At 26.5% G+C, this 27,207-nt stretch overlaps 1 protein-coding gene across 2 annotated transcripts; it reads left to right on the top strand.

Moving 5' to 3' along the window:
• The first annotated feature begins 632 nt into the window (after positions 1-632).
• Positions 633-22,637, top strand: LOC127289467 (phosphatidylcholine:ceramide cholinephosphotransferase 2-like). Of its 2 annotated transcripts, XM_051317418.1 has the most exons (7): positions 633-990; positions 1,101-1,283; positions 18,975-19,351; positions 19,846-20,056; positions 20,398-20,672; positions 21,392-21,567; positions 21,713-22,637. In XM_051317418.1, exons 3-7 carry the CDS (start codon positions 18,976-18,978, stop codon positions 21,866-21,868), a joined length of 1,194 nt encoding a protein of 397 aa, XP_051173375.1. In that variant the 5' UTR covers positions 633-990; positions 1,101-1,283; position 18,975; the 3' UTR covers positions 21,869-22,637. The 2 variants fall into 2 exon arrangements, with proteins under 2 accessions (XP_051173375.1, XP_051173374.1); XM_051317417.1 differs by lacking the exon at positions 633-990 and having other exon boundaries at positions 1,027-1,283.
• Positions 22,638-27,207: the final 4,570 nt, after the last annotated feature.

Genomic DNA, 27,207 nt, shown 5'->3' with positions numbered 1-27,207 from the left:
TTAAGACATGCACGGTTAACTAAATTATGAAAAACGTCCGAAATGTGAATTCACATTTTGTCCTTGTCATACACTTCAAATACATCAGCCTTGGCTGGATACTTAAGGCCAACTCACAATAGTTTCGCGAAAGATATGCATGAGGTAAAAAAGGATACGAATATATTTCTATCTTTTTCTAACTCATGTTTACGTCCGCGAACGTCTTTTGCGAAGCTATTTTGCTTAAGCCTTTAAATTTTTCGTCTTTTTCTAACTCACGTGTTTTCATAGCAAGTGCGTAAGACAAGGACAGAAAGGCCTTTCTCCAATAGGATCCTAAACTCTTGCGTTGCGTATGCATTGCGTCGGTTGCTATTGGCAACCAATGCTAAAATCAACGCGTCAGTCACGCAACGCAAAAGTTTAGGTTCCTATTGGAGAAAGGCCTTCAGCCGTGCAGTCTTCCGTCCTCTTGCGCTCATGGGATTTGCATTTGGACTTGCACTTGTACTTGGCTTTTGCACCTGTAGAACCTCCATTAGCGTTGCGTTACAGTGCCCGACAATTATGCTTCGGCCTTTATTTTGGAGAATATTACCAGTCTTTCAATTACCGAGAATTTTACGTCTCTAACCCTATATTATTATTATTAGTCAAGTGACGAAGATGTCGATGCTTTTAATGAAATGTATTCAATTATTATAAATATAAAATATTTGCAAGTTTTTAATATTCTAAATTTGTTTAATGATATAAGTAATAAATAATAGCTTTATTAATAGAATAATAATTAGAAGTTGACAATTTTTGTATATGTTTATTGTTTATAAAAAAAAATACATAAGTGTCTGTACTGAATTAGTTATATACTTAAAGTTGTCTTAAAATTTTTTGACACATACTTATAACTAGAACTTGTAATAACATTAATGGGAGTTCCTATGTTTATATAAAAATGCATAAATTCAACTTGTCCGTCAAGGTTAAGTTGTCTACTATATATACAAGGTATGAGAAATACTTAAACAATTATATTATTATTCGTATTTTCATTTTAATATAGATAAATAAATGTGTTTAAAGTATCGTAATATATATTTTTTTTTGTTTGTTGGCAGAAGGACTGATGAAATTAAAATTATCTGTGCGTAAAAGTAATAAAATAGACAGAGTTTATTTCTTTCATCTTTAAATGCGCATAAAAATACAGATAACACTCATTTTAAACCTAAACAAATAAAAAAATTACTACCAGATTGCCACACAGTATGTACATGTTTGTCTAAACGGAAAACTAATGCGTGAGTAAATTTATCAGTTTTAATGTTTTACGCATATAAATTTCATATTTATATGTAACTTGGACAGTTAAAAGAGAACTTACGTCTGAAAAAAATCATTTTTTTCTGTAACTTATTGCTAGTGATAGAAACTTTCTGCTAAAGCATAAAAGTATAATTTTCCTCAAAAATCTTCTATTATATTAAAATCATAATTCCGAAATTTTGGCGGAATTTTCGAATTTTTGTTTTTTTTTCTCTATTTTTTAACCGTTTCTTTTTATATCGCTATGTCTCATAGGTTTCATGGAAATCTATCAGAAAAATCGTCATAATACTGGTTTTTTATCCTGATACGTTTTTTATTCGAATTTCACGGTTTTCGTGGACAATTTTGAAATACAAAACAAACATTTTACTATAATAGAAGATATTTGAAAAATTTTGAAATAACGATAACTTTTAAAAAAGTTGTAAATTCAGATGTTCTTTACATGAACATTTTGCTTCCTCTTTACGATCAGTAAAAAAATTTGCTTCATTCAAATACACATACATAAATAATATAATAATATATACATTTGAGTTAAATTAAAAGAATTAATGGAAGTTAAAAAACCAAAAATTCACATTTTAGCTGATATTTCTAAAAATTAATGAAAAATAATATATAATTTATAATTATTTACAATTATATCAATTTGTTTCAATGCAAGGAACACTATTATTTTATATTTAAACTTGAATTTAAATAAATACAAAAATTTTCAGCTAAAATGTGAATTTTTTATTTTTTAACTTTCATTAATTTATTAAATTTACCTCAAATGTAAACTTTATATATATACTAATCGATTCGTTTTCATGCAAGGAATACAATTAATTATTTTCAATACCAAAATTCAGAAGACAGCGCTACAAATAATTAGCAGCGCCTTTCAAGTAACATATTATTTGAAAAAATTAATTAATATCACAAATCATATTTTTATTTAATGTAAATATTTTTAATAAACAAACAAAGGCAGACAAAAAATTATAACAGCATATTTATAATATAATATAATAATAAAATATCTATTATTATGTTATTATTATATAAAAACAAACATCGGTTGTAAATATTTTTTACAGTTTTATATTTATTTCTTAACCGTTACATTAAACGTAAAAACGTAACGAAATTTTATAAATTCAGTACGTATTATATGGTTAAACTTGGCCCGAGCGAGCGAGGAATACGTCGCTAGTTTTTAATTATTATAAAATGTCTAAAAACCATATAAAAAGTATTTTCTAATAGAAACTTTGTTAAAATAAATTAACAGAAAGAAGCATAATTTTGTTATTTAAAGAGCAGAATTTTTTTTTTGTAAATATGCCGCCGAATGTATGAATTTTAACAGATATTTGGCATAATTGAAGTCGTTTTTCTGTTCCTTTTGTTTTTCTAAAATTTTATGGTTAACGAGACTGATATGTTTGTTCATCGTCATTAATTAAGTAATATACTAAGTGATAGTTGAAAGTAAAAAAAAAATATATATGTGCCATTCCATGTGTTTTTTAGCACTTTTCGGAGTAACCTTTTTAGAAACATTCTTTTTATAATATTTACTAGCAAAATTACACGCGCGCAAGCGCGCGTCCAACTTTAATTGCAATGGTTATTTTAAAATAATAATAATAATAATAATAATTCTGCATCAGTGGAGTATTAAATTAATAATAGGTATATTTCTAATATTCACGTTATCATTTATTTATACACAGAAAAAAATGAGTTTGATGTTATATAAATAAATAAATTAAAGTAAAAATTTTAAAATATAAATATTAAAATTTTAGAAATAAATATTTTTGATAAAGTCAATGTTCGATGAATTTTTTATAATCTTTCAAATTACAAAAAATTAGTTATGTTAAATATTTTTTTGTATTTTCTATAAATATTTCGTTGCAAATAAAAATTTTAAATTTATGTTTTTTTTTCAAAAAATTTAATTAACTGATAATTAATAAATATTAAAAAATTATGTAATCAAAAAGAAATTTAAATTAACAGAAAATTATTAATTATATTTTAAAAAGTATTAAGCAATTAAAAAATATTTAAAAATTTTGAAAAAATAAAACCTAAAAAAAATTTGTAATGTTTTAAACTTTAAACTTAAATTAAAAATTAAAATCAAATTGAAAATTTTTTAAAAAAGCAAACTATTTTTATATTGTTTATAGATAAAAAAATATAACAATTTAATAATTAATAATAATAAATTTGTGAATAATAATATATAATAAATAATAATGAATAATGAAAAAATAATGAAAGATAAATAATAATTATAAGTTAAAATGTTCTAATTATCTGTAATAATCATTATATTTAAAAAAATGTATATATAATATAATAAATTTATAAATAATAATAAAAATTATATTATAATTGAAACTTTTTTTTCTATAAATACCAAGTAGGAAATATACTGGTGCTGCACACAATGAACAATTTTTTTTTTTTACTTTAAACTGTCACTTAGTATATGACTTAATTAATGGCGATAAATAAAAATATCCGTCGTGTTAACCATAAAATATTACGAAATCAAGAATTGTCAAAATTTTAGAAAAACAAAAGGAACAAAATACGACTAACTTCAAGTGTGGACAGACGGAATGAATGAATGAATACGGAAATTATTATAGTTAATTAATATAAAGGTTCAAAATAATCACTTTTTAAGTAAAAACAATTGTTTTTTTTTAAAAAATACAATAATAAATAATGAAAAAAATTCAATTTTTTCTGCAACACCAAATAAATTGGTTTAAAGATCAAAATTTTTCTTATTTTTCAAGCTTTAATACCGCACAAGAAAAATAATCCCAGATAGCACGGAAACTTGCGGCAAGCTTGTCTGAGCTAGCGAAATGTCCCACCCAGGGCAAGCTAGCCGTAAGCTGACCAGGAAAGGTTGCTGCAATCTTGCCATGAAAGATTGCTACAAGATTGCTGCAAGCATACTAAGAATGATTGCGGCAAGCTTGCCGTGAAAGATTGCTGTAAACTTGCTACGTAAGATTGCAGGAGAATTTCAACAAGCTTCTGGAAAGGTTGCTGCAATTTTTAAAAAATATATTTTAAATTTAAAAAAAATTTATTTGTTTTCTAAATTTGAAAATCCTTGTGACGTTTATTATTATTAATTATGTCCAGTTTATTTTCATTTGGAAACTTAACGAGAAAATTTTCGAAACAAATTTGAGGGGACTGGGAATTGAACCCGGGTTCGACAGACACTAACCAAAGACCCTAACCGAGAACCTACTCGACCAACTATTAGAGAATAAAAAAATCTTGCTCTTAACCCTCGACTGTTTTTATGAGTTGAAAAACAGTTGAAAAACGGCGGGCTTTTTCAAAATGCTTTTAAATAGAAATTTTGTGTTTTCTATATTTTATTTGTTAATTAATCAATGTTATTATTGTTATATTTTATCAAATTTATTTAAAATATGAAAATACTTATTGAAAAGATGAATAAAATTTTTTAAATGTATTAAACATTTGTTAATTTAATAATAATATTTATATATCTTATTATATATACTTACTTTATTTATCATTTTAATTTCTAGTATTAATTGCCGTTATTTTTTCAATATACCATAATTTTTAACTAATTAAATTAATTTTTTATATTTTTTAAAAATATTTTTAATTTTTTTTTGTAATTAATTTTTGAATTTTATATTTTTGGTTTTTTTATTTTATTTATTATTAGGTTTTATTATATTTTATTACATTTTTTATTATTGTTTTATTTATTATTAATTATTTATTATATTTTTATTATAATATTTTATTATATACAAAATAATACCAAAAAAAAAAAATTAAAAAAATATAAAAAATTAATTTAATTAGTTAAAAATTATGGTATATTGAAAAAATAACGGCAATTAATACATTAGATGTTATTCAATATTTCAGTTATTTGGCCTTTTTTTATATTTTTAGTGATCCGATTGAAAATTGTTAAATCTTATCGTACGGCTGGCAGAATTTTTAATAACTTCAATCAATTTTATTATTTTAGAACATATTGCCGTGAAAGCGTGATATGTTCTTTTTTGATAGAATCACCCTTATAGAAAAATAAGTTTTAATAATAATATAACTCTTATTATTCTTTAATATTATTTATAAATTTATTATATTATATATTAATATTTATTTATATAATAATCATTAGGTATTTATAAAATTATTATAAATTAATTTTTATTATCAATTATTGTTGTGATATTTTTTATCTGTAAACATTTCATATTAAAAAAACAAAAAAAATTTTTTGATATAAAAATAAATTGTTCGTTTTTAAAAAGTTTTTAATTTGGTTTCAATTTTCAATTTCACTTAAAAGTTCAAAACATAAGAAAACTTTTTTTGTTTTATATTTGTCAAAATTTTTAAATATTTTTTAATTGTTCAATACTTTTTAAAATATTACTAATAATTTTCAGTAAATTTAATTTTTTTTTTTTGATTAATTAATTTTCACTAATTATCAATTAATTAAATTTTTGAAAGAAAAAATTTCCTTTTGCAATGAAATATTTATAGAAAATTTAAATCTACAAAAAAACAGCAAAACTAATTTTTTTTTGTAATTTTTATTATTATAAAAAATCATCGAACTTTGACTTTATCAAAAATATTTATTTCTAAAAATTTAGTATTTATATTTTAAAATTTTTACTAAAAAATCTTATTTTTTTAATCACTAACTTCTCTATTTTATTACTGTTTGAGTTAGTACAAACGTTTTAATTAGTGTAATTCATTTTATCAGAAAAAAGAAAATTTCTTTCAAATTTAGAAGCATAAATACATCAAATAAGTACAAAAATAAATGCAAAATTTCAGCATAATCAAGAAATTTCTTTAAGAATAATTCGAGCTGTAAAGCATAAAGTTCCTATCTCCACTTATTGCATTCAAAAGAATGTACTTTTTTCTATATGAAATCATCAAAACGATAAAAATCGATTTTTTCGGACCTAAGGTTTTTTTTAACTGTCCAGGTCATATATTCATAATCTAATCTAGTTATGAAACTGGAACCCACTTTGTGTTGTGTCATTAAATAAATGGATATTTAATTATATATATACCTCTATATATAGAGGCTTCGTTCACAAATTACGTCACATATTTTAGGGGGGAGGAGGTTTAGTAAAATGTGACTAATTATGATAAAGGAGGAAGAGGGGACTTCTTATTTTCTTGAGTCACACTTACACTATATAAATATATGGGACGTTCTTTGTTAACCGGACCACCTCATCTCTCCATAGTTGGTTTAATTTAATAAAAATTTTATCATATTGGGAAAATTAGCTTGGAATGTCTACTTTAAAATCCCGTTGGACGCTTTTTGAAATTCAAAATGGCGACTTAAATATGGCGCCTAAACGACATAAAAAACACAAAAAATCCTCTAAGATGATCTATATTATTGTTTAAAGCTTCACATATGAAGATAAAAATAACCACAACAAAGTTTACTTACAAACTGATAACGTATCTCCATTCAAAAATTCAAAATGGCTGATTAAATATGGCGGATAAAATTAAAAATTGAGATAGGCTCGTGAAAATTACTACTTGGGGGTTTTCGAGGTCGCTGGTTACAAATTGGATGTCAGTTTTTAAAAATAATAAATGGCGGATTCAAAATGTCGGACCAAAAATTAAAAAAATTGAGCTAATTTTGTAAAAATGTCTACATAGGGCTCTTTTTGGGCGCTGATTACAAATATGATGTCAGTTTTAAAAAATTTTTCAATTAAAATTAATTATTAATTAATATTATTAATATTATTATATTATTATTATTAATTAATTATTAATTTTAAATTTCAAATTTTTTTTTGATGACCAATCTCAATTTAAAATTAAAAATGGCGGATAGACTTAAAAAATTAAGCTAGTTTTGTGATTATTAATTAAATAATCCTCACGTAATTTCCATAAAAAGTTATCTGGCGTTGTATTTGATAAGTTCAAATGGCACTTTTTTACGTTCAATATAAAAAAGTTAGATCAATTTTTTATATTTTGGTCCACCATTTTAGATTCACCATTTTGATTTTTTAAAAAGTAACGATGAATTCGTAAAGATTGTCCTGAAAAACCCTTAGGTAGACATTTTAACGAGTTTAGCTCAATTTTTTAGATTTTCGGTCTGCCATTTAGAATTTTTAAAAAGTAACCGTAGATTCGTAATCAGCGACCCCGAAAACCCCCGAGTAAACAATTTCACGTATTTAACTCAATTATTTAAATTTTTGGCTACTATTTTAAGTCCGCCATTTTGAATTTTTGGAAACTAATACTGTATTCGTAATCAGCGACCCTAAAAACCCCCGAGTAACAAGTTTCAGGCGAATCTAATCGATTTTTCAATTTCTGTCCACCATATTGGATCCGCCATTTTGAATTTTTGGAAACTAATACCGGATTCGTAATCAGCGACTCCAAAAAGCCCCGAGTAACAAGTTTCAGGCGAATCTAAACGATTTTTCAATTTTTGTCCGCCATATTGGATCCACCATTTTGAATATTAAATAGAGATTTGTCATCAACCATTGAAAAATTTTTTAAAACTGACATCATATTTGTAATCAGCGCCCAAAAAAAGCCCTATGTAGACATTTTTACGAAATTAGCTCAATTTTTTTAATTTTTGGTCTGCCATTTTTAATCCGTCATTTATTATTTTTAAAAACTGACATCAAATTTGTAACCAGCGACCTCGAAAACCCCCAAGTAGTAATTTTCACGAGTCTAGCTCAATTTTTAATTTTAGCCGCCATATTTAATCAGCCATTTTGAATTTTTTTTAGTGGATTTTTTTTGTGTTTTTTATGTCGTTTAGGCGCCATATTTAAGTCGACATTTTGAATTTCAAAAAGCGCCCAACGGGATTATAAAGTAGACATTCCAAGCTAATTTTTCCAATATGATAACATTTTTTTAAATTAAACCAATTATGGAGAGATGGGGTGTTCCGGTTGACAAAGAACGTCCCATATATAGAAAAGTGCATAGTGCTTAATAAAATTTAATTTACAAAACAATATTGAAAAAAGATTAAGAAATCCCTCCAAAATTTATTTGATTAATGGATACTCTACAGTAAAGGCAAACGCATTTAAGATTCTTAAATGAAAACGCAATCGCAAACGTAAACGCAGAAATTAGTAAAAAAAAAAAGATAAACATAATCTATCTCTTTTTACGTCATTCATACGTTTACGTTTCTGCTTGCGTTCTCGTTTAAAATACAATTCTACTAGGTACTTATTTTAAAATGTGGAAATTAATCAACATAGACCACATGGCCATGGAGAATAGAAGAGAAGTTTTTAGTTTAAAAGTTGAAGACATCATTAGTATTTTATTTTTAAAAATAAATATGTTAGACTGTTACTAAAAAGTTTTGAGTTTAAGCTGATATATTGTCACAAATTATGGAAAAAATTATACAAAAAAAAATATCCTACTTTGTTTTTTTAATTTATCAGAATGTACTTACATACTTAACTTTAATTATGTAAGAATAATTATTATAACAGTGATTAATTTTGGAAAAAATAATTATAGGAGAGGTATACAAATTGTGACGTAATTTAATGATTATTCTAATGTTACTTCCTGTGACAAAGTGTGGGAGGGGGTAAAAAATGGTCTGAAAGCCTGTTACGTAATTTGTAGACGAATTAATTAATTAATTTGTAAAAATGTAAATAAGGTGTAACTTTTTTTTTATACAGAAAGGAAAATTTTATTTTTTTTTTAAGGAAAATATTCTGATTCCAATTTCTTGATACTTGAAATAAAATTAAATTATCAGATAGTAAAAAGCCAATAACACTGCAAGTCACAAATAATTTAAATAATTTAAACAGTTAATTAAACAAAGATTGCGTAAAATTTTATACACCTTGATTCTAAAGTTTAGAATTTAAATTGGTTTGACTACTGATTTACAGGTTAGTAGGCTACGTTAAATATATATCACAAATAGTCACTTATTAATCTTTTTTCATTTTTCAATTCACTATTTTTAATTGAATGGTGCTAAAAAAAATATCTAAGTTTTTCTTTTTAAATTTGACGTCTTAAACGCTTTTCTGTGTAATAAGTACGGAATTCTTATTACGATAAATCTTATCATAGTTAGCTGTTAATTAACATATTTTGTAAGTAATTATAATTATCACAGAATGTCACCTTATTTTATCTATTTTTCTAATTTTCACTTTTTTCATCATTTTTTTTCATTTGGGTTAATTGAACATTACTTTTATTTATTAAAAATTGTAATTGATTACAAAATAATAAATCGAAATATTTACGTTTCAAATTTCGATTAATTCTATGTAAAAAGAAAGCTTAAATATTCGAGTTTTTATTTCCTTAAAGTTTATAATGGACGTTTCAGAGGATTTTGAGAAATTAATAAAAATTTATAGTCATTTCAGGGGTTAAAATATATGTATAAATTTTGAACCACTTATTGAACAAAGCGGTTTTTGTTCTTACAAAACTTTATAATAGAAGAGAATGTTTATTGTTAGGTTATTTTAATACCTCGAATTCAAAAATTTAATAATAATAAGAAATTTGTAAGAACCAATGCCGATCTGTTCCCAACAATGGTTCTCAATTCATAATATGTACATATTTTAATTTCTAAAATTAATAAAATTTTTTATTAATTTCTCAAAATAATTTATAAAATAAAATAATTATAAAAAAATTAATCATTCATTAAAATCGGTCAAGGCATTTTCATTTCAGTCAATCACCCCCCACCAGTTTGTAAGAATCGTAAAAAGTGAAATTAGAAAAAACGCGCTTCAAAGTTTAAGGTTCAATACGTATAAATTTTAAGCGACTCAATATTTCTATAATTAGCAATCCCGACTCCATAAAGTGCTTACTAATATAATAAAGTACCTTTCCAGGAGCCTTTCTGCGGGTAAGAAATTTGGAATAGACCATAAAATGGGGTAGGGGGGCGCCTCCAAGTTTAGCCATGCGCTTAAACACCTGCCCGACTCCTCGACGCGTTTAGTCTCGTAACATAAAAACAAAACCGCTGCCTAGTTGTATTATAATAATTTTAAGATGTTAAGTTGTATTTTTGGATATTTGCAGAGATAGATTTTTAACATCAATAACTTCGTAATATTTCACAATAAAAGGTTCAATAATAGGTCGATTGATTTGTTTTTAAATATTCTCCAAGTTGTTCATAATACTTTTAAAGATACATTTATACCACTTTTCAATACCGTTTTTTCACCGGAAATGGAGTTTTGCCGGCATCATGTTTAGTACCGGCCAGGCACCGGCCCGGTACCACTTTTCAATACCGTTTTCATACTGACAATGGAGTTTTGCCGGCATCATAATTAGTACCGACCCATCACCGTCCCGGTACCACTTTTCAATACCGTTTTTTCACCGGCAATAGTATTTTGCCGGCATCACATCAAGTCTTTTCTGATTTAATCTTATAGAATTTCGATAATTTAATAAGATATTAAATTAATTTCATGCCGCTGCCTTTCTAAAAGTTTTTTCTTTAAAGCCAGTACCGGGCCGGTACCGTGCCAGCGGTTTATCTTTTGCCTCCGTCCCAACGTATATTGTTATAAATGTATGTATAGTACTAAATAATTATTAACTTTGCCATTACATAATTGAAATTGACTTTTAGATAAGTTGTTTTCTATTAATTTAGAACTTTTTGCAAATGTCCTGGTTTCAAATTTTATAAGCGCACTTTGCATTTTCTTCTCATAAGCAGGTTTAGGTTAGCGGATGTGGCGTCGACTTTGCAGTCCAAGGGTCCTGAGTTCAATTCCTCGTGTCTTCAGATTTTCTGTTAATTATTAATAATGATTCATATGTTTCAGCATTCTCTTTAGTGTTTACAATTAAATTAAATAATAATTAATACTGTTTAATGGTTAAAAAATATGAAATGTGTTGTTAATAAAATATACTGATCTGACACCGCGCCAGCATAACGCCGGCAGAAAATTAACAAAGTATCTTTTTTTATAACCGGCCGGCGGAAATGCCGATATCTCGCCGGTAGTGTGCCGGCAATAAACCGACATGAAAACACTAAAAACAAGAACCGGGCCGGCGATTTACCGACACCGGGGCGTATATTTCCCGGGTTATCATTGTTGACTGGACCGGCTCCGGGCCGGCGAAAATGCCGGTATCACGCCGGCACCGGCAAGTCCGCCGCCGGTACCGGCCATGTACCATGCCGGTCGTCGTTTTCTACTTGGGACTTTAGATTGGAGTTTGTACGTGTAGTAAAAGTTCTATAATAAATAATTTTTTTAATTTTAGTCTTATTTATTACCGATTATTTTTTTCAAAATTAAAAACTTAAAAATGGAAAGAAAAAAAATTGGAATTACTTTTAAGGGGTAACATCACCCAGAGAACCTAAAAAATAGAGTCTATATCAATAATTTATTTTAAGAAAACAATAGAGTAAAATAATGTTGGTTTCTTTTTAACGTAAATCACATGTATACTAAACTAAAGCAAAAAAAAAATTATTTATTTTCAAAATGTCGCCTTTATATTACTTCAACCAAAATCAAGTTTTTTTAAAGAAAAATCCTCACCGGGCGGAAAGTTTTCTACTTTTCATGAGTACCTAGACCAAAAATTCAAACGAATTATGAAGGCAAAAAAAACTTCTTACGGCCCTGCTAGTTTATGCTTTTTCGTCAAGGCGACCTTTCTGGATTATTCGGACACACACCCGAGCAGTCCGAATAACCGGCATTCCATTGTAAATCTGTTCAAAGCTGGAAGTAATTCTTCCGCACATTTTGAAAAATCTAGTTTCGAGAAAAACGAGTTTAAAGTTTGTAGTCATAAAAACATAAGTTGAAAATTTAAATAGTTAAGCTACGCTTGCGAAAATTACTACTCGAGAGTTTTCGGGCGCGATGATTATGAATCCGTTGTCAGTTTTTAAAAATTCAAAATGGCGGATCCAATATGGCGGAAGACAAAATTAAAAATTTAACAGAGTTACATGAAACATGTTGCTAGGAGGTTTTCAGGGTCGCTGAATACGAATATGATGTTAATTTTTCATTTTTTTATTTGAAATTCAAAATGGCGGATCCAATATGGCGTAAATTTTTTTAAAAATGGGCAGTTTTGCTTGAAGCTTGTTATTCGGGGGTTTTTGGGGTTGCTCATCCAATAATCTTTCAAACGAAAATTATTTTTTAAATATTTTTTTCGACTTAAAACAAATAGGATATTATTTCCAACACGTCTTTTGTATTAAAACTCTTTGTTTTCATGTTTATTATCAGCGAAAATCGGAAACCAATTTAAAAAAAGTATTAATATAAAAAATTTTTTAATTTAAATTTTCTTATCTGTAATCGATTAAAAAAATTTAATCGTCTTTTAAAGATTTAAAGATTTTTATAATTTTAATTTTGTTTTTTTGTATAAAATATAATTGTTTTCTTTTAATTTGAAATTAATAACAAATAAAGTCTTTAATTCTATTCATTTAAGTATTTGTTTATTTTATGTCTTGGTCTTGCCACTAGTTGTCTTGTCTCGTCTTCAGTGAACAAAACAAGACAAGCGTCTACGTTAGTCTTGATAATAATTGTTTTATCTGGATTCTTGCCGCATCACTATAAATAAACGGTGTCAAAAATTAATTATTCTTTTATTCAATTATTATTGATTCTAATAATTTTTTTTCAAATATTATTAATGCCGCGCAAAGTTTATGTATACTAACAGGTTGTCACGGGTCAGTCTAATTTATGCACATTATTTGAATTCAAAATTTCGGAAAATATTTTAAATAATTAAATTTTCAAAGAACTTCATTAAAATATCATTTAAAAAAATTAATTTTAAATGAAAATTTGTAAAATAATTGAATTTTAAAAGATTTTTAATTAAAATTTTAAAAATAATTGAATTTAGAAGAGTTTGATTAAAATTTTTTAGAAATAATTGAATTTTTTGAGATTTTAAACATAATAATTTTGTTGTAAATATAAACATTAATTAAAAAAAGATTTAAATAATTGAATTTTTTAAAATTGGATTAACATTGTTAAAATAATTAATTAAATAAAGAATTATATGTGACGCTACACGACAAAAAGCACCTTAGCTCCCAAAACAGAATATTACAGGAAAGGCGTTTAAAGTGCTAAGGTGCTTTTTGTCGTGTAGCGTCACATATAGAAAAAAATTTAAGAAAAAAATTTTCAATTGAATTAACATTCCAGGCCTCGGATTATACGACTTTTTCTGACATTTTTTCGAAAATACAAAATTCAATTATTTGAAAGCATTTTTCAATTAAAAACTTTTGAAATTTAATTTTTGTCTGTAAAAAAAATCACTTGAAATTTAATTATTTCTAAAAATTTCAACATGGATTTAATACCTAATAATATTAGTTATTTAAAATAAAATACTCGTAAACTAATTAAATTTAATTAAAATAAAAAAAAATCGTCTTTTTCGACTTTCTCTAAAATGTAAATTCTTGAACTTGAAACATTCATAAATTTTAATAGATAACATTTTTTTTATAAACTTTAAAGAATAATAGATTTTTAGAGTATTTTTAATTAAAATAATTTTATTTCACTGAATTATTGAAAAAATCTATTAAAGTATTTGAAAAAAAAATAATTTAGCGAAGAATTTTAAATATATTTTTTATAAATAATTGAATTTTCGATTTTTTATTGTTGAAATTTTCAATTAAAATTTTAATAAACTTGAATTATTGAATTTTTTTAAAAATTAGATTAAAAAAATTTAATTTTAAAGAATTAATAATTGAATAAGTTTTATGTAATTGAATTTTTAAAAAACTTGATTAACATTAAGCTGAAGTTTTCAACGTCAAAGTTGACGATTTTCTAAGTCAACAATTCAGATATCGTCAGGTTTGACGTTGTAAACTTCAGTTTAATGTATTTACTTAGTATTTTCATCAGGTTCGTCTGTAAATTGCCCAGAATTTATTTACATAGCTTAAAAATTATTTAAATGTTTGATTGTTATTTAACCAATGTCAATGAAAACTTATATCTCCATTAAACTTAAATTATGATTTAAACTTAATTTTACCAAATTAAATTTTTTTTATTAAATTTAAACATTTTAATGATTGTTCTAGAATTTTTAAACTTTATGTTGTCGCTCATTATGATACCTTAAAAAAATTTAAATATAACTTTTCAACATCACAGTTCAACAAATTTTTGTTCGTTTTACATGTAACAAGTGTTTATTACTTATTATGAATATGTAAAAAACAATGAGAGTAAATAAAAGTAGTAAATTTGTCTGTTTTTGGTGCGCGTACTCACTACATTTTTTCAGTTTTAACGCTGAAACTTTTTTTAACATTTTTTTTATGGTCTGTAGTTTTTGTGGACGTATTTGGAGATGTAAACAAATGAAAAATCCTTAAATTAATGATGTGCCTCACCGAGGAATAAAATTATATACCTTCAAACTTGCGAGATAACTTTTTTTTATAGTTGACAATTCAGCAATCAACCTTAGATAATTTTTTTAACATTGGTTTTTAAGAAACCACACAACAGGGGTACATTACCTATATGATAAGAAGTAATTTGAACCCTTGCCTGAATGTGTGCCACCTATACATAAAAAAAATGGGACCACGTCAAACTTTAAATTTCCAAGCGAAACTCATTTTAAAAAATCGAATTTTTTAATGGCACATCTACAATTTAGCTTCTAAGTACTTTTGAATCATTGTGATCTTTTCTCCTATCTTATAAAAGTATATAAAAAAATCGTTAACTTTCACACTATCTATAGAAAGTATATAAGTTATAAAAACTATAAACTTTTATTACCATACATATTCTTACTGACGAGAAACAATTAATACATTGACGGATTTTCTTGAAATTGACATTGTGTACGTTTTTTGGGTTTTAATTACAAATTTCAAGTTAATGTACCACAATTAAAGAAACAAAAAAAAGATGTTAGTTAAAAGACTAATAATGAAAATAGTCAAATAAGAACTCGCTCTTTGACAAGAAATTCTACTCTGAGATAAAATGTTACATTTTTGATTTATTTTATTTTTTATTTTTCATTTATAATTCTTGTAACTTTTTAATAAAACAAAAAACACACTTTTTCACAATAATAAAATGATTATTCCTTATAAATCGTTTTAATTTTTTGGTGTCCTTAATATTAAATCATATATTTGGATTTCAAATTTTAATGAAAAGTAAGTTTGCATTTGTAATCAGTGGCCTTAAAAACCCTAACACATCAAATTTTCTAAAAACCAAAAGAAATTTTTTAAAAAAAGTCCGCCATATTTAATCCATTATTTCAAATTTCAAGAACTAGACTTATAATTTTATATACTACCTTCTAAAAACGAGGCCATAAGCAAAAAAACTAATTTTACGAGTAACGTAACACGTTATGTTAAAAATAAAAATAACATTGTGTAAAAATGAATCACGCAAAGTTTTTTGTGTCATTTGATCAATTCTAAAGCCAATAAAATTAATTTCATGAATGTGCCTCAAAAAAAAAAATCAATTTTCTTCAACCTCAAAGTTTAAAAGTTCTATAGAATAATGCCCATTTGTCGAATTTTTGCTGCTGTGTGGTTACAAATCTGTAATTTATAATTGCAGATTTGTACAAACAAAATAATTAGGGACGCATAAATTCAATTATTACAATTATTTTTTTATTCGATATTTTTATTCTCAAATTTTTGAACCAGATACTTTAAATTTGCATTTTTATTATTTTTACGTGAAAATCTTAATCAGAGATCCTAAAAATACCCCTGAATTAAATTTGAAAGCAATTGGTTACAATAATAGTTGTTTCGATTTTTTAACCCCAAAAACAGTTTTATAGCTATATCTCAGTTTCAGGCCTCGGATTATACGACTTTTTCCGACTTTTTCCAAAAATACGTCTTTTTTCGACTTATTTTAATAAAATGCGACTATTTCGACTTTTTTTTACATTTTTTAAACAAATTTTTAAATAAAAAATATTTTTTTAGTATAAAATGCAGATCTTCTTCAGATCTTCTTTATTTAAATTATTTAATAAATTTTTAACTAAAATTCTTCACTAAATTAATTATTTTTAATAATTTTAATAAAATTCATCACAAATTCAATTATTTAAAATTATTTTTCAATTAAAATTTTTATGAAATTTAACAATTGATTATAATTTTAAAAAAATATCAAATAAAATTATTAAAAAATTTTAATTCAAAATCATAAATCAATTCAAAATCAAATAAAATTCAATTATTTTCAAAATTTTCAATTCAAAATCTTTTAAAATTCAATTATTTTCTAAATTTTTAATTTAATATCAAATAAAATTCAATTATTACCCAAAATTTCAATTCAAAATCAATTAAAATTCAATAATTATCCAAAATTTCATTAAAAATTAATTATTATCAAAATTTTTAATCAAAAATCAACTTAAATTCAATTATTTTCCAAATTTTCAATCTCAAATCAAATAAAATTTGCTCCATTTTTTATAAAAATATATTAAAATGTAGCGATTTGAAATTGGTCAGTTAACTTCAAGTCTTTTAATTAACCTTTTTAAATAAAAAATTTTGAAAATTAATATCTCCAAAACGAAGCAAAACACCTTCGTGAAATTTTAAAGGAAGGTAAAGAATATTATAAAAAACCTTTGTGCAAAACCTCAATTTTTTCGGAGCACCGACAAAAAAGTTATAAGTAAATAAAAATCTTGAGAATATTTAAATAAAATTTGTTTTAAAATCGTATATCATCCAAAAATAATAAATTTTTGCAATAATTCTTTCGTTCCTCTGTGCAAAATAAAGTGATTTATGTTTTTGGTGAGTTCCAACATCTAATTTTTAATAGTTTTTTAATAATAGCGTTTTTAAAAAAATTGAAAAATTTAAGGTTACAAAATCACATTGTAAACCTCCTACTTTTGATATTTAATATTTTTAAAGGGAATAAAATTTTTACCATAATATTATGGTTAATGAACTCAGGGAATCATCGAGTTTCACATATATTAAAACTAGATTTTTTTAAAATTTGGTCGCAACCACTATTAGACGAAAGTCAGTGGACTAACCCTTTTAGTTTTGTAAAATTTAATAATTGTTTGAAAACTAACAAAATCTTTTAAAATTCAATTATTTCTAAAAATTTTAACTTTAAACCCTTCCAAAAGTATTATTATTGGAAACCCTATACAGAAAATGATATGTTGCGTTTTGAGCGTGTACAAAATATTTTTCTGCGTTTTTTGGCAAGACAGTGCGGTATTGTACGAAACTATCAAAACCATGATTACTCTGATCTCATGAATTTATTTAAAATACCTTCAGTCTCATCGATGTTCTTAAAGGCTGACTTAATTTTTTTATATAGAATCCTAAACAATCATATAGATTGTCCAGAAATTTTGTCAAACATTAATTTCTATGTTTCCGAGATAGGTCTCAGAAAACGGCAGTTATTTAAAATTGAACGACACAATACTAACTATGGAAGTAACATAATTTATGACAGAATTTGTGATGAAGCAAATGTATTCTGCCCTACGATAGACTTTTTTAATGCTTCTTTAAACGCATTCACTACAGCACTGCGAAACTTATTATTTGATTTTAACAACAATAATACCACCTAGCGCTTAGTTTTAGTTTTACTTTAATTTGAATTTTGTTAATTTCTTAACAATTTCTTTATATTCTTAGTACTTAGTACGAAAGGGCATTTTCTTTTCTTTTGTAAGCCCGTCTATTTTTGAAATAAATAAATAAATTATTTTTAAAAAAAATTTTATTTAAAAATCTGTAAAATATTTTTGTTAAAATAAAAAAAAATCGACTTTTTCGAACTTTTTTTGGAATATAAATCGACTAAAACGACTTTCTTTGTGCCTTTAAGTCGATCCGAGGCCTGCAGTTTTACCCTGTAATTTTTATAAAATTATACTAAAAGGGAACTAAATAACATTTAATACCCAAGTATAGAAAGTTTAGAAACAATTTATTAAGAATTTTGAAATCGTAAAAATTACAATGAATTCAGTGTATAGGAAATATCCATGCGTCGTTTAATAAGTATTTAAATTGACATATTTTTTATAATATAAATTTTAACACACGAGTTCATTGTTTTAAGTTATTGACCATTATCAAGCACATTAATATCAAATTTTCCGAGAAATATATACTCGATTTTTAAATCACATTTAAAACTATTTAATATAAACATTAATTCTAAAATTAGTATTGGTAATAGTTTCATGAAGTTATGGAAATCGGTGAGGGTTCTATGCAATTATCTCAAAATTTCCCATCAAAAAGGTTATATTGATATATTCATATTATTTAATTTTAGAATAATAATAATAATAATTTTATTATTGAATAATATCCAAATAATTAAAAAATTTCATAATAATGAAAATTTTAATAATTATTTTTTCCAAAATTCATACTTTAAGCTATAAACTTCTACTTGAATTTTTTTAAATGAAATTTTATTTTGTAGGATGATATTTGATTCAAAGACTTCAACTTTACATAGTGATTACGGAAGTTTTGACAAACCGTTTGGAGAAGTAAAAATAATTGTAGACAACGACAACGCTGTTGTTGATGGAAGACGTAGTGAAATGGCTCAGTCGAGTGATGTTTATCAAAGACAGCCTTTGCTTCCTGGTACATCATCAAAAAGTAAAGACAAATGGGGAGCATTAAGTTCAACTTCAAATTATTACAATAATGATAAAATTGATGAATTGAGTCACGAAGGAATTAATTCTGGTGTACCAGATATATCAAATTGTGGTATTGTTAAATTGGATATACCGGCGCCATTAAGGGAAGAACCTAGATATCCAAAAGAAAAATGGAAAACTTTTATTGGTAAGTTTAATTTTATTTTAAGGTTAATGAAATGTTCAATGTTTAGTAACAGATTGCGTTGAATTTTTTATTTCTGTCTTGACCAAATTTTTTTTCGAGTGAAAAAAGAATTTTTAAATTGGTAAACTAAATTTTTCAAATGCATCAAAGTATAATTATGAAATAAATGTTGAGAAAAACACTGATCGCCTCTAAAAGTGTATTGTTTGAAATTTAATACTTTGGTATTTTTGATATCAATTCACAAATCAATAATTAATTATTAAATATGTTTTTTGTAATAAAATGTAATTTTTTGACTCTATGGGTTTAGTAATTCTCGAAGAAAAAGCACAAAAGTTGATTTGATTTCCAAAAAGAAAAACTCTCGGCTTATGCTAGTGGCCGTTATCATTGAAAAGCGTCAATGTAATATTTATTATACAGAGTTGCGATCAGTGTTTTTATTTTTTTTTTTTTGTATTGCAGTAATAATTTTGAATGACGTATTTCAGCATTTTTATTTATGGCTGTAAATTTTATTCTTACAACTGCATCTTTGGCTATGGTCCATGACAAAGTACCAGATAGAAACTCTTACGATCCTCTTCCTGATGTATTTTTGGATAATGTAGCCGCACAGGACTGGGCACTTAATGTTTCTGAAGTTTTAATTATGATAGTTTCAAACTCAGCAGTTATTTTAATTATTTTCCATAAACACAGGTAATTATATAAACAAATTTATTAATTATTAGTCCCTTTAGCTTTTATAAACTTCATAGTTACTTTTTTATACTGCTTCTTAGATTTTTTTTGCAAAAGTAGAGTAAGTATTTATTTTAAATACGTAGATAAATTTATTTTCAAAATTTTTATAGTCTTATAAATCATTAGTAGAACTACAATAAATAAACTGCAAAATTTCATCTTCATTAAAAAGATATTTTGCAATAACTTAATTTTTTTAATTTGGGAGGTTAAAAGTTAAAGATATAAATTCTTCAATACTTTTATGAATATTGTTAAATGTTTGATAAAAAAAAAATGTTTAATCATCTTTTCAGATTTATTGTTCTACGAAGAATTTTTCTTCTCTTGGGACTTTTATATATGATGAGAAGTATAACTATGTATGTTACAGTTTTACCAGTAGCAAGTAAAACATACTATTGCAGTCCTAAAGCAAATAGTACAACTCCAATAATTGTGACGAAAAGAGTTTTTCAATTATTATCTGGCTTAGGTTTATCTATAAACGGAAAGCATACTTATTGTGGAGATTATATTTACAGTGGCCACACAGTTATTCATGTTTTGAGTTACCTTATTTTCAAGGAGTGTAAGTTGATAATTTTTAGAATTATTTTTTTTATCAATTTTAAAACTTTTTACTCGGCATATTTTAAAGTAGTTGATATATTAGCTTTTGAAAGCATATTTTATCATCTTTAAGGCAATTTTAGATTTATTTTGAAAATTATTCAGTTTTTGACGAAGATTCATGTAAATTCTTTATCTTAAATATGTTTTTCGTCCGGAATGATTGCAGATTGTTTTTTTAAAATTTTCTAACTAATAGGAAGTAATTTTTTCGGATTTAATCGGGAATATTATTCAGAAGCGTAAACAATTGAACTTTTTTTTAACCATTAATCGTTTTATATTATGGATACACTGGAATCCCTCTCGTTTGAAAGTCGGTCGAATGGACTGTGTTGACGGTAAGACGTAAAAAGAATATGTCAGGGGAAAATTAAGATAAAGATTAGTGGAGTAGAAACAGTAGCCTTTATAGTAAGTGTTCAGTTGTTCCGCTTTCTGTATTATTTCTTTAGTCTCATCGCTTTTATTCTTCGTACATTCTTGATGATTTACAGTTTTCTTCGTTAAGGACGTATTCACTTCAGTAGATACCATGCTTGAGCATTTCATTTGAGAGAGACTTCCGTGTATATTTTGAAAAGAAATTTTTATTAATTTCTTTCTTTATACAGAATAAAATTTTTTTGGTTATTATAAATATCATTTTAAATGAACGCAAAATAAAATTTATTTTAGATTCACCAAAAAGATGCCTGTTAATACATTGGCTTACCGGATTGATGGCGCTTGTAGGCGTTATTATGGTATTAGTTGCTCATGGTCACTACACTGTAGATGTTCTCATTGCATATTATGTAACAACACGTTTATGGTACATTTATCATACGCTTGCAAACAACATTAATTTAAAGGTAAGAAATGTTTTTAAACACTTAAAAATTCTCACTTTGAAATTAAATGGAATTTTGATCTGTCTCTTTAACGGTGGCTTACATGAATATAAAATACATTCAATAAAAAAAGAAACAAATGAGGCATCTTTTTTTTTTATTACAGCAACATGGACCAAATAATAGTTTATCTCGACTTTGGTGGTTTCCTCTCTTTAAATATTTTGAAAAAAATATTGGTGGACCTGTACCTCGACAATACGATTGGCCTCTTCCATGGCGTCGAAGATTTCTCACAAAACATCCAAATAGAGACAGTTAATGTAAATAAATTCTATATATGACAAACCTTAGATTTGAAAGAAAAATATCACTGTCATGTACATATACACTTCAAATTATACAAAGAAGCACACATTTATAAGTTTATTACTTTTCATGGAATATTTTTATTAACTGTCCAAAAAAAAAGAAATCTGAATAATGATATTTAAATATAATGTCAAAGATATTCTGTGATTGTTTTATAATCGGAAACAATTTATTATGTTTATAAAATTTAAATTATCCAGAATTTTGTACAGAATTAAAATTAAGAATGTGTATATATATATAATTCAATCGTTGCCTTTATGATATAGCCTTTTTCTAATAATATGTAATATTAGAGACATATTACATAATAATATGTAATAATATAATTTTTCTATAGCTTTAATAATGCAACAAGATCTTTAATTCTCTGCCTCTGTTTGGTAGGGACCATGTGCAACTTATTATTAATTTGTTAGAGCAGGGAAAAACTAACATAGGCAGATGATTAAGACTATTACTGTCAGTTCACAAATACAAGGAATGATACAGAAACACACATTTTTTACTTTTCTCTAGATGGTAGTTTTTCTTAACGCGTTGAAGTCGTCAAAAATGAAAGAATATCCAATCGACTCTAAACACTGATATAACTTTGATCTGATAAAAAGAATGTAAATAGTTTTAAAATATTATGTTATTGTTTGAAAAGCTTTAAATTTCCTGTCTATAATTGTAATTTTATAAAATATACAAATAAATATATATTTCACGTTCTATTTGTAATTATGTTATGAAAAATCAAATGTTATATATCTCTCTATATTATAAAAAGATTTCGCCGCTGTCTCCATATAGGTCATTTCATGTCAAGAGTAACCAACTTAAGACGTGTGTTTTTGACATGGTAAGAACAATATAGATCTTAGGTTAATTACGCTTGACCCATATATCTACCTATATTAGTATTAAAACGAACATAACTTTGAAATTCAAGGTCCTAGGTCTCCAAGATTCAAACATAGATCAAACATAACCTCATTTTCTCCAAATTTCAAATGGCCTAACACTTAATTGGTCTAAAAGTCGTATGGACTAACTATTACTTGGCCTAATCTGTATATGACCTAATCTTCATTTAATCTAATCCGCATTTGTACTAATCGTCATTTCTCCTAATTTTCTTTTGACATAATCCTTATTTTACATAATATTTATCTGCCCTACATCTCAATTGGCCTAAATTTTCTGTAACCTAATACTTTTTTAGCCTCATTTTTATCTGTCCTAATTATTACTTGGCCACTTTTATATGCGTATGACAAATGAAGATTAGGCCAAGTGAGAATTAGATCAAATGAGGATTAGGCCAAAAGAAAATTAGATTACATTAAGATTAGGCCAATTAAGAGTTATGTTAGACTAATATTAGAACAAATAACAATTAGGATATACTAAAATTAGACCAAATGAGAATTAAATCAGATAAATATTAGAACAAATAATTACCCTGCCGGAAGGGTGGTACTGGATTGGTACTGGAAAATTGGAACTGAGGGCTCAGTACCAACTCAGTACTAATTTGGTGCATTTTGGTACTGAAATGGAACTGGGAAATTTACCTGCGAAAAGGATCGAGTTACCGTTAATACCCTCATAAAAGTGAAAAGCGACTAGCTTTTTCAATATGTTTAAACTAATACTTTATATTTATTTCAATATTATATTTGTTTTTTCTGGATTTATATTATTTTCATACATTATTATGCATATGATATGTCCTTTGGCAGCTAAATTCAAAAATGATGTCCATTTTTTTGTCAAACTTAAGGTATACGAGATAAATTATAACTTTTTTAAATGTAATTATTTTTTAATAAATTTTAGATATTCATAATCTGGAAATATTAACGAATCTCAATATATATTTTTTAAAGTTGAGTTATTAAAATTATAAATTTTTTAAGCAATAAAACTCGGGTTAAAATTTTAATCCTTCAACAAAGGACCTTGGGGTCTATTGTTCAAGGAGGGATTGCAATATAATTTCCAAACTTAACAGAAATTTTCTACAAACTATTATGTTTTTTTTGCTGTTTTACACGTATATCGTGAGAGACGGTTAGTTGATCCAAGTCCAATTCAGTACCATTCCAGTACCACTCTTTCGGTAGGGTAGGTTATAGTACGATTAGGTCAAAGGGGAATTAGGTTTTATAATGATTATATTGTCACGTAACCGTAACTTTAATATTCATATTATAAGAATTCTTTTTTAATCTATACCGAGTTGCGTTTTTCTTGCGACAAACACCCGTGTTTTTGTTACGCATCTAAATATTTTTCTCTTAAATGTTAAATTTCCGCCCTTTTGTCGCGCAACTAAACATCTTTCTTTTATATATAAAAGACCCCTGCGTTTTGTATCCTTCTACGTCTATATACTGTATTTCTAAAACATACAAATAGAAGTGAGAAATCTTTTATGACACTAGAAGAGCTCACACCCCCACGAAACATAATGCTCTCTTTCTAATTTTCCTATGTGACGAACCCCTGTGGTATCACCACATTAGAAGAGCACAAACACTCTTCTACAGCAGCGAATAACCGTAGTCGTACTCTTTCTATCCTGTATTAGAATGGTTCACACCCCTCCTTTTAACGTTCAACTGAGAGAGAAGGACTCAACTTTTGCTTCCAAAATTAGGGTGCAAAATATATAGTACGACAATAAAATTTTATCTATTCTCTTACGAAAATTCAGTATAAAAGGATTACATTTTCACGGAGAGACCAGTTCTGAAATCCTCTTCATACGTATATATCAAGCTCATTTTTAATATCAGTCGACGTCTTCTAGTTCTAGTGCAAAATTTTCTTATACGAAAGTTAAAATCAAGTGTCAAAGCCCTCTACATTAAACGAGAATCTTACTTCTCATTATATTGGGCAATTATCCATTCTTCCTTTATTTGGAACCCTACTGAAAATCCCTGTATAAGATCTTGTACAACTTCCTGTACAGGATCAGCAACTGAACTTGTACAAGTTCTGACCAGTTCCTGTACAGGAAAATGCAAACGAATTTGGAACAAGTTCATGTGTGAGATCTTGTACAAGATCTGGTGCAAGATCTTGTACAAGAAAGATGCTTGCACAAGAAAATGTTCATGTACAATTTCATGTATAAGTACTTGTACATGAACACGTCCATGTTCTTGCACATGTTAATTCATGTTTTTCTTTACTAAAAATTAAAAACTTCAAAGGCTGCGCAATAGTTTACTTTAACCTTTACAGCTGCGCAATAGTTTTTAGCATGCATGAGTTACGAATATTAGTGGTTAAAAAATATCAAAATCTCAAATTTTATTAAAAAAAAAAATTTTACAACTATTTCATGTGCAAGAACATGAACGTGTTCATGTACAAGTACTTATACATAAAATTGTACAAGATCATGTACATTTTCTTGTACAAGTATCTTTCTTGTACAAGATCTTGCACCAGATCTTGTACAAGATCTCACACATGAACTTGTTCCAAATTCGTATGCATTTTCCTGTACAGGAACTGGTCAGAACTTGTACAAGTTCAGTTGCTGATCCTGTACAGGAAATTGTACAAGATCTTATACAGGGATTTTCAGTAGGGAAGAGACTCATTATTGGGAGTTTCATCACGCCTAATAGAACTCCGGACCTGCGGTTATACCTGGGCCCGTCAACCTACCTGACGTCATAAACTCACGCTGGTACCAGCTCTTTTCCTGTGACAACAAAGGACACAGCAATGGTCCTTTTCACACTTGGCTTCAAGTAAATTTAGGTTTTGCAAAAATGGTGATGAAATCAGGAAGTGGCATGTTATTCCTCTTTATTTAAAGGTTTAAAAAACGTAAAGACCAAAATCTTAGCTGATCCTTTTCTCAAGTTATTGTCAAATTAAAATTTTTTTAACGAAATTTATATAAGATAATAAGAGAATAATTATTGAACATTAGTTTAATTCGAGGGGCTGTTCACTCTCAAATACCCGATTTGTAATGTAGAGAATATACTAGGTATCTTCCGAATATTCATCAATTAACATAAGAAAATATAAATTTCTTGATTCTGAATAAATTGTATTTTAAGTGGAGATTACCGGCGATTACTGAAAAGGACGTTCGAATTTGTCGAATACTATGCGAATCCAACAAATCTCGTCGATTACAGTAAAATCCTAAGTCATGCAGTAAGAATTGTTGCGAGTCACGAATGGTTACGGAGAAATACGAGCGAATTCGGCGGCAGCCGATTATTATTATTATTATTATTATTATTATTATTATTATTATCTAGTCTGCAACACGAAGCAGCGCAAAGAAGGAATTTGTGAAAATACTGTGAATATCAACGAGTCCGTGCGATTCCATTCGAATCCGAAGCCGAATACGTACGAGTCCTAAAAATCTTTAATGAATTCTCCAATATTGTTCAATTGGATTTTCAGTGAACAGCCCCTCGGTTTAATTAAAAAATTTAATGTTTTAGTAACAATTAACTATCTTAAAAATAACAACGAAGATATTTTTCTTAATTATTTTAGTTTTAATTAACAAATTTAACACATTGGAATCATCAACAATTTTCTCAAAGGTGTTTTGAAGAGAACTCTGCCGCCCCAACAAGAATAACCGTATCTGCATTTAGGATGAGTCACCTACTTGCCACTGCCACTGCCACCAATAAGTGACTTAACCAAAATGTAGTTACTGCTACTCTTGTTGGGACGGCAGAACTCGATTACTGCTTTTTTGAATCGAATTAAATAGGTAGGATGGTCAATCAAATTAATTTTGTAACGCTCCCAAAACTTTAAAAATTCTCGGTGAATTGATTCACCAGCCTGTTCTGACCACAAACCTAAACCACGATTTCCTAAAAAACTCAAACTTTCTTGAATGTGTGATACTGTGACATGGATTTTTAAAGTTTCGGTAGCTTCCGTACCCGAAGCACACTTGGCTTCAAGTAGATTTAGGTTTTGCAAAAACATCACACATTCAAGAAAGTTTGAGTTTTTTAGGAAATCGTGGTTTAGGTTTGTGGTCAGAACAAGCTGGTGAATCAATTCACCGAGAATTTTTAAAGTTTTGGGAGCGTTACAAAATTAATTTGATTGACCATCCTACCTATTTAATTCGATTCAAAAAAGCAGTAATCGAGTTCTCTTCAAAACGCCTTTGAGAAAATTGTCGATGATTCCAATGTGTTAAATTTGTTAATTAAAACTAAAATAATTAAGAAAAATATCTTCGTTGTTATTTTTAAGATAGTTAATTGTTACTAAAACATTAAATTT

Source organism: Leptopilina boulardi, unplaced genomic scaffold (genome assembly GCF_019393585.1).
Source record: "Leptopilina boulardi isolate dan_hultmark-lab unplaced genomic scaffold, ZJU_Lbou_2.1 LbouV2_41, whole genome shotgun sequence".
Lineage (NCBI taxonomy): Eukaryota > Metazoa > Arthropoda > Insecta > Hymenoptera > Figitidae > Leptopilina > Leptopilina boulardi.
Note: the sequence above shows the minus strand (reverse complement) of the source record. Positions and strands in the feature narration are given on the sequence as shown.

What these genes read in the sequence shown, in the direction of transcription:
- LOC127289467 (XM_051317418.1), top strand. Translation starts at nt 18,976, where the DNA reads ATGATATTTGATTCAAAGACTTCAACTTTACATAGTGATTACGGAAGT. An exon ending in AAAATGGAAAACTTTTATTG is followed by an intron (nt 19,352 to 19,845) that starts GTAAGTTTAATT and finishes GACGTATTTCAG; the next exon opens with CATTTTTATTTATGGCTGTA. An exon ending in CAAACAACATTAATTTAAAG is followed by an intron (nt 21,568 to 21,712) that starts GTAAGAAATGTT and finishes TTTTTATTACAG; the next exon opens with CAACATGGACCAAATAATAG.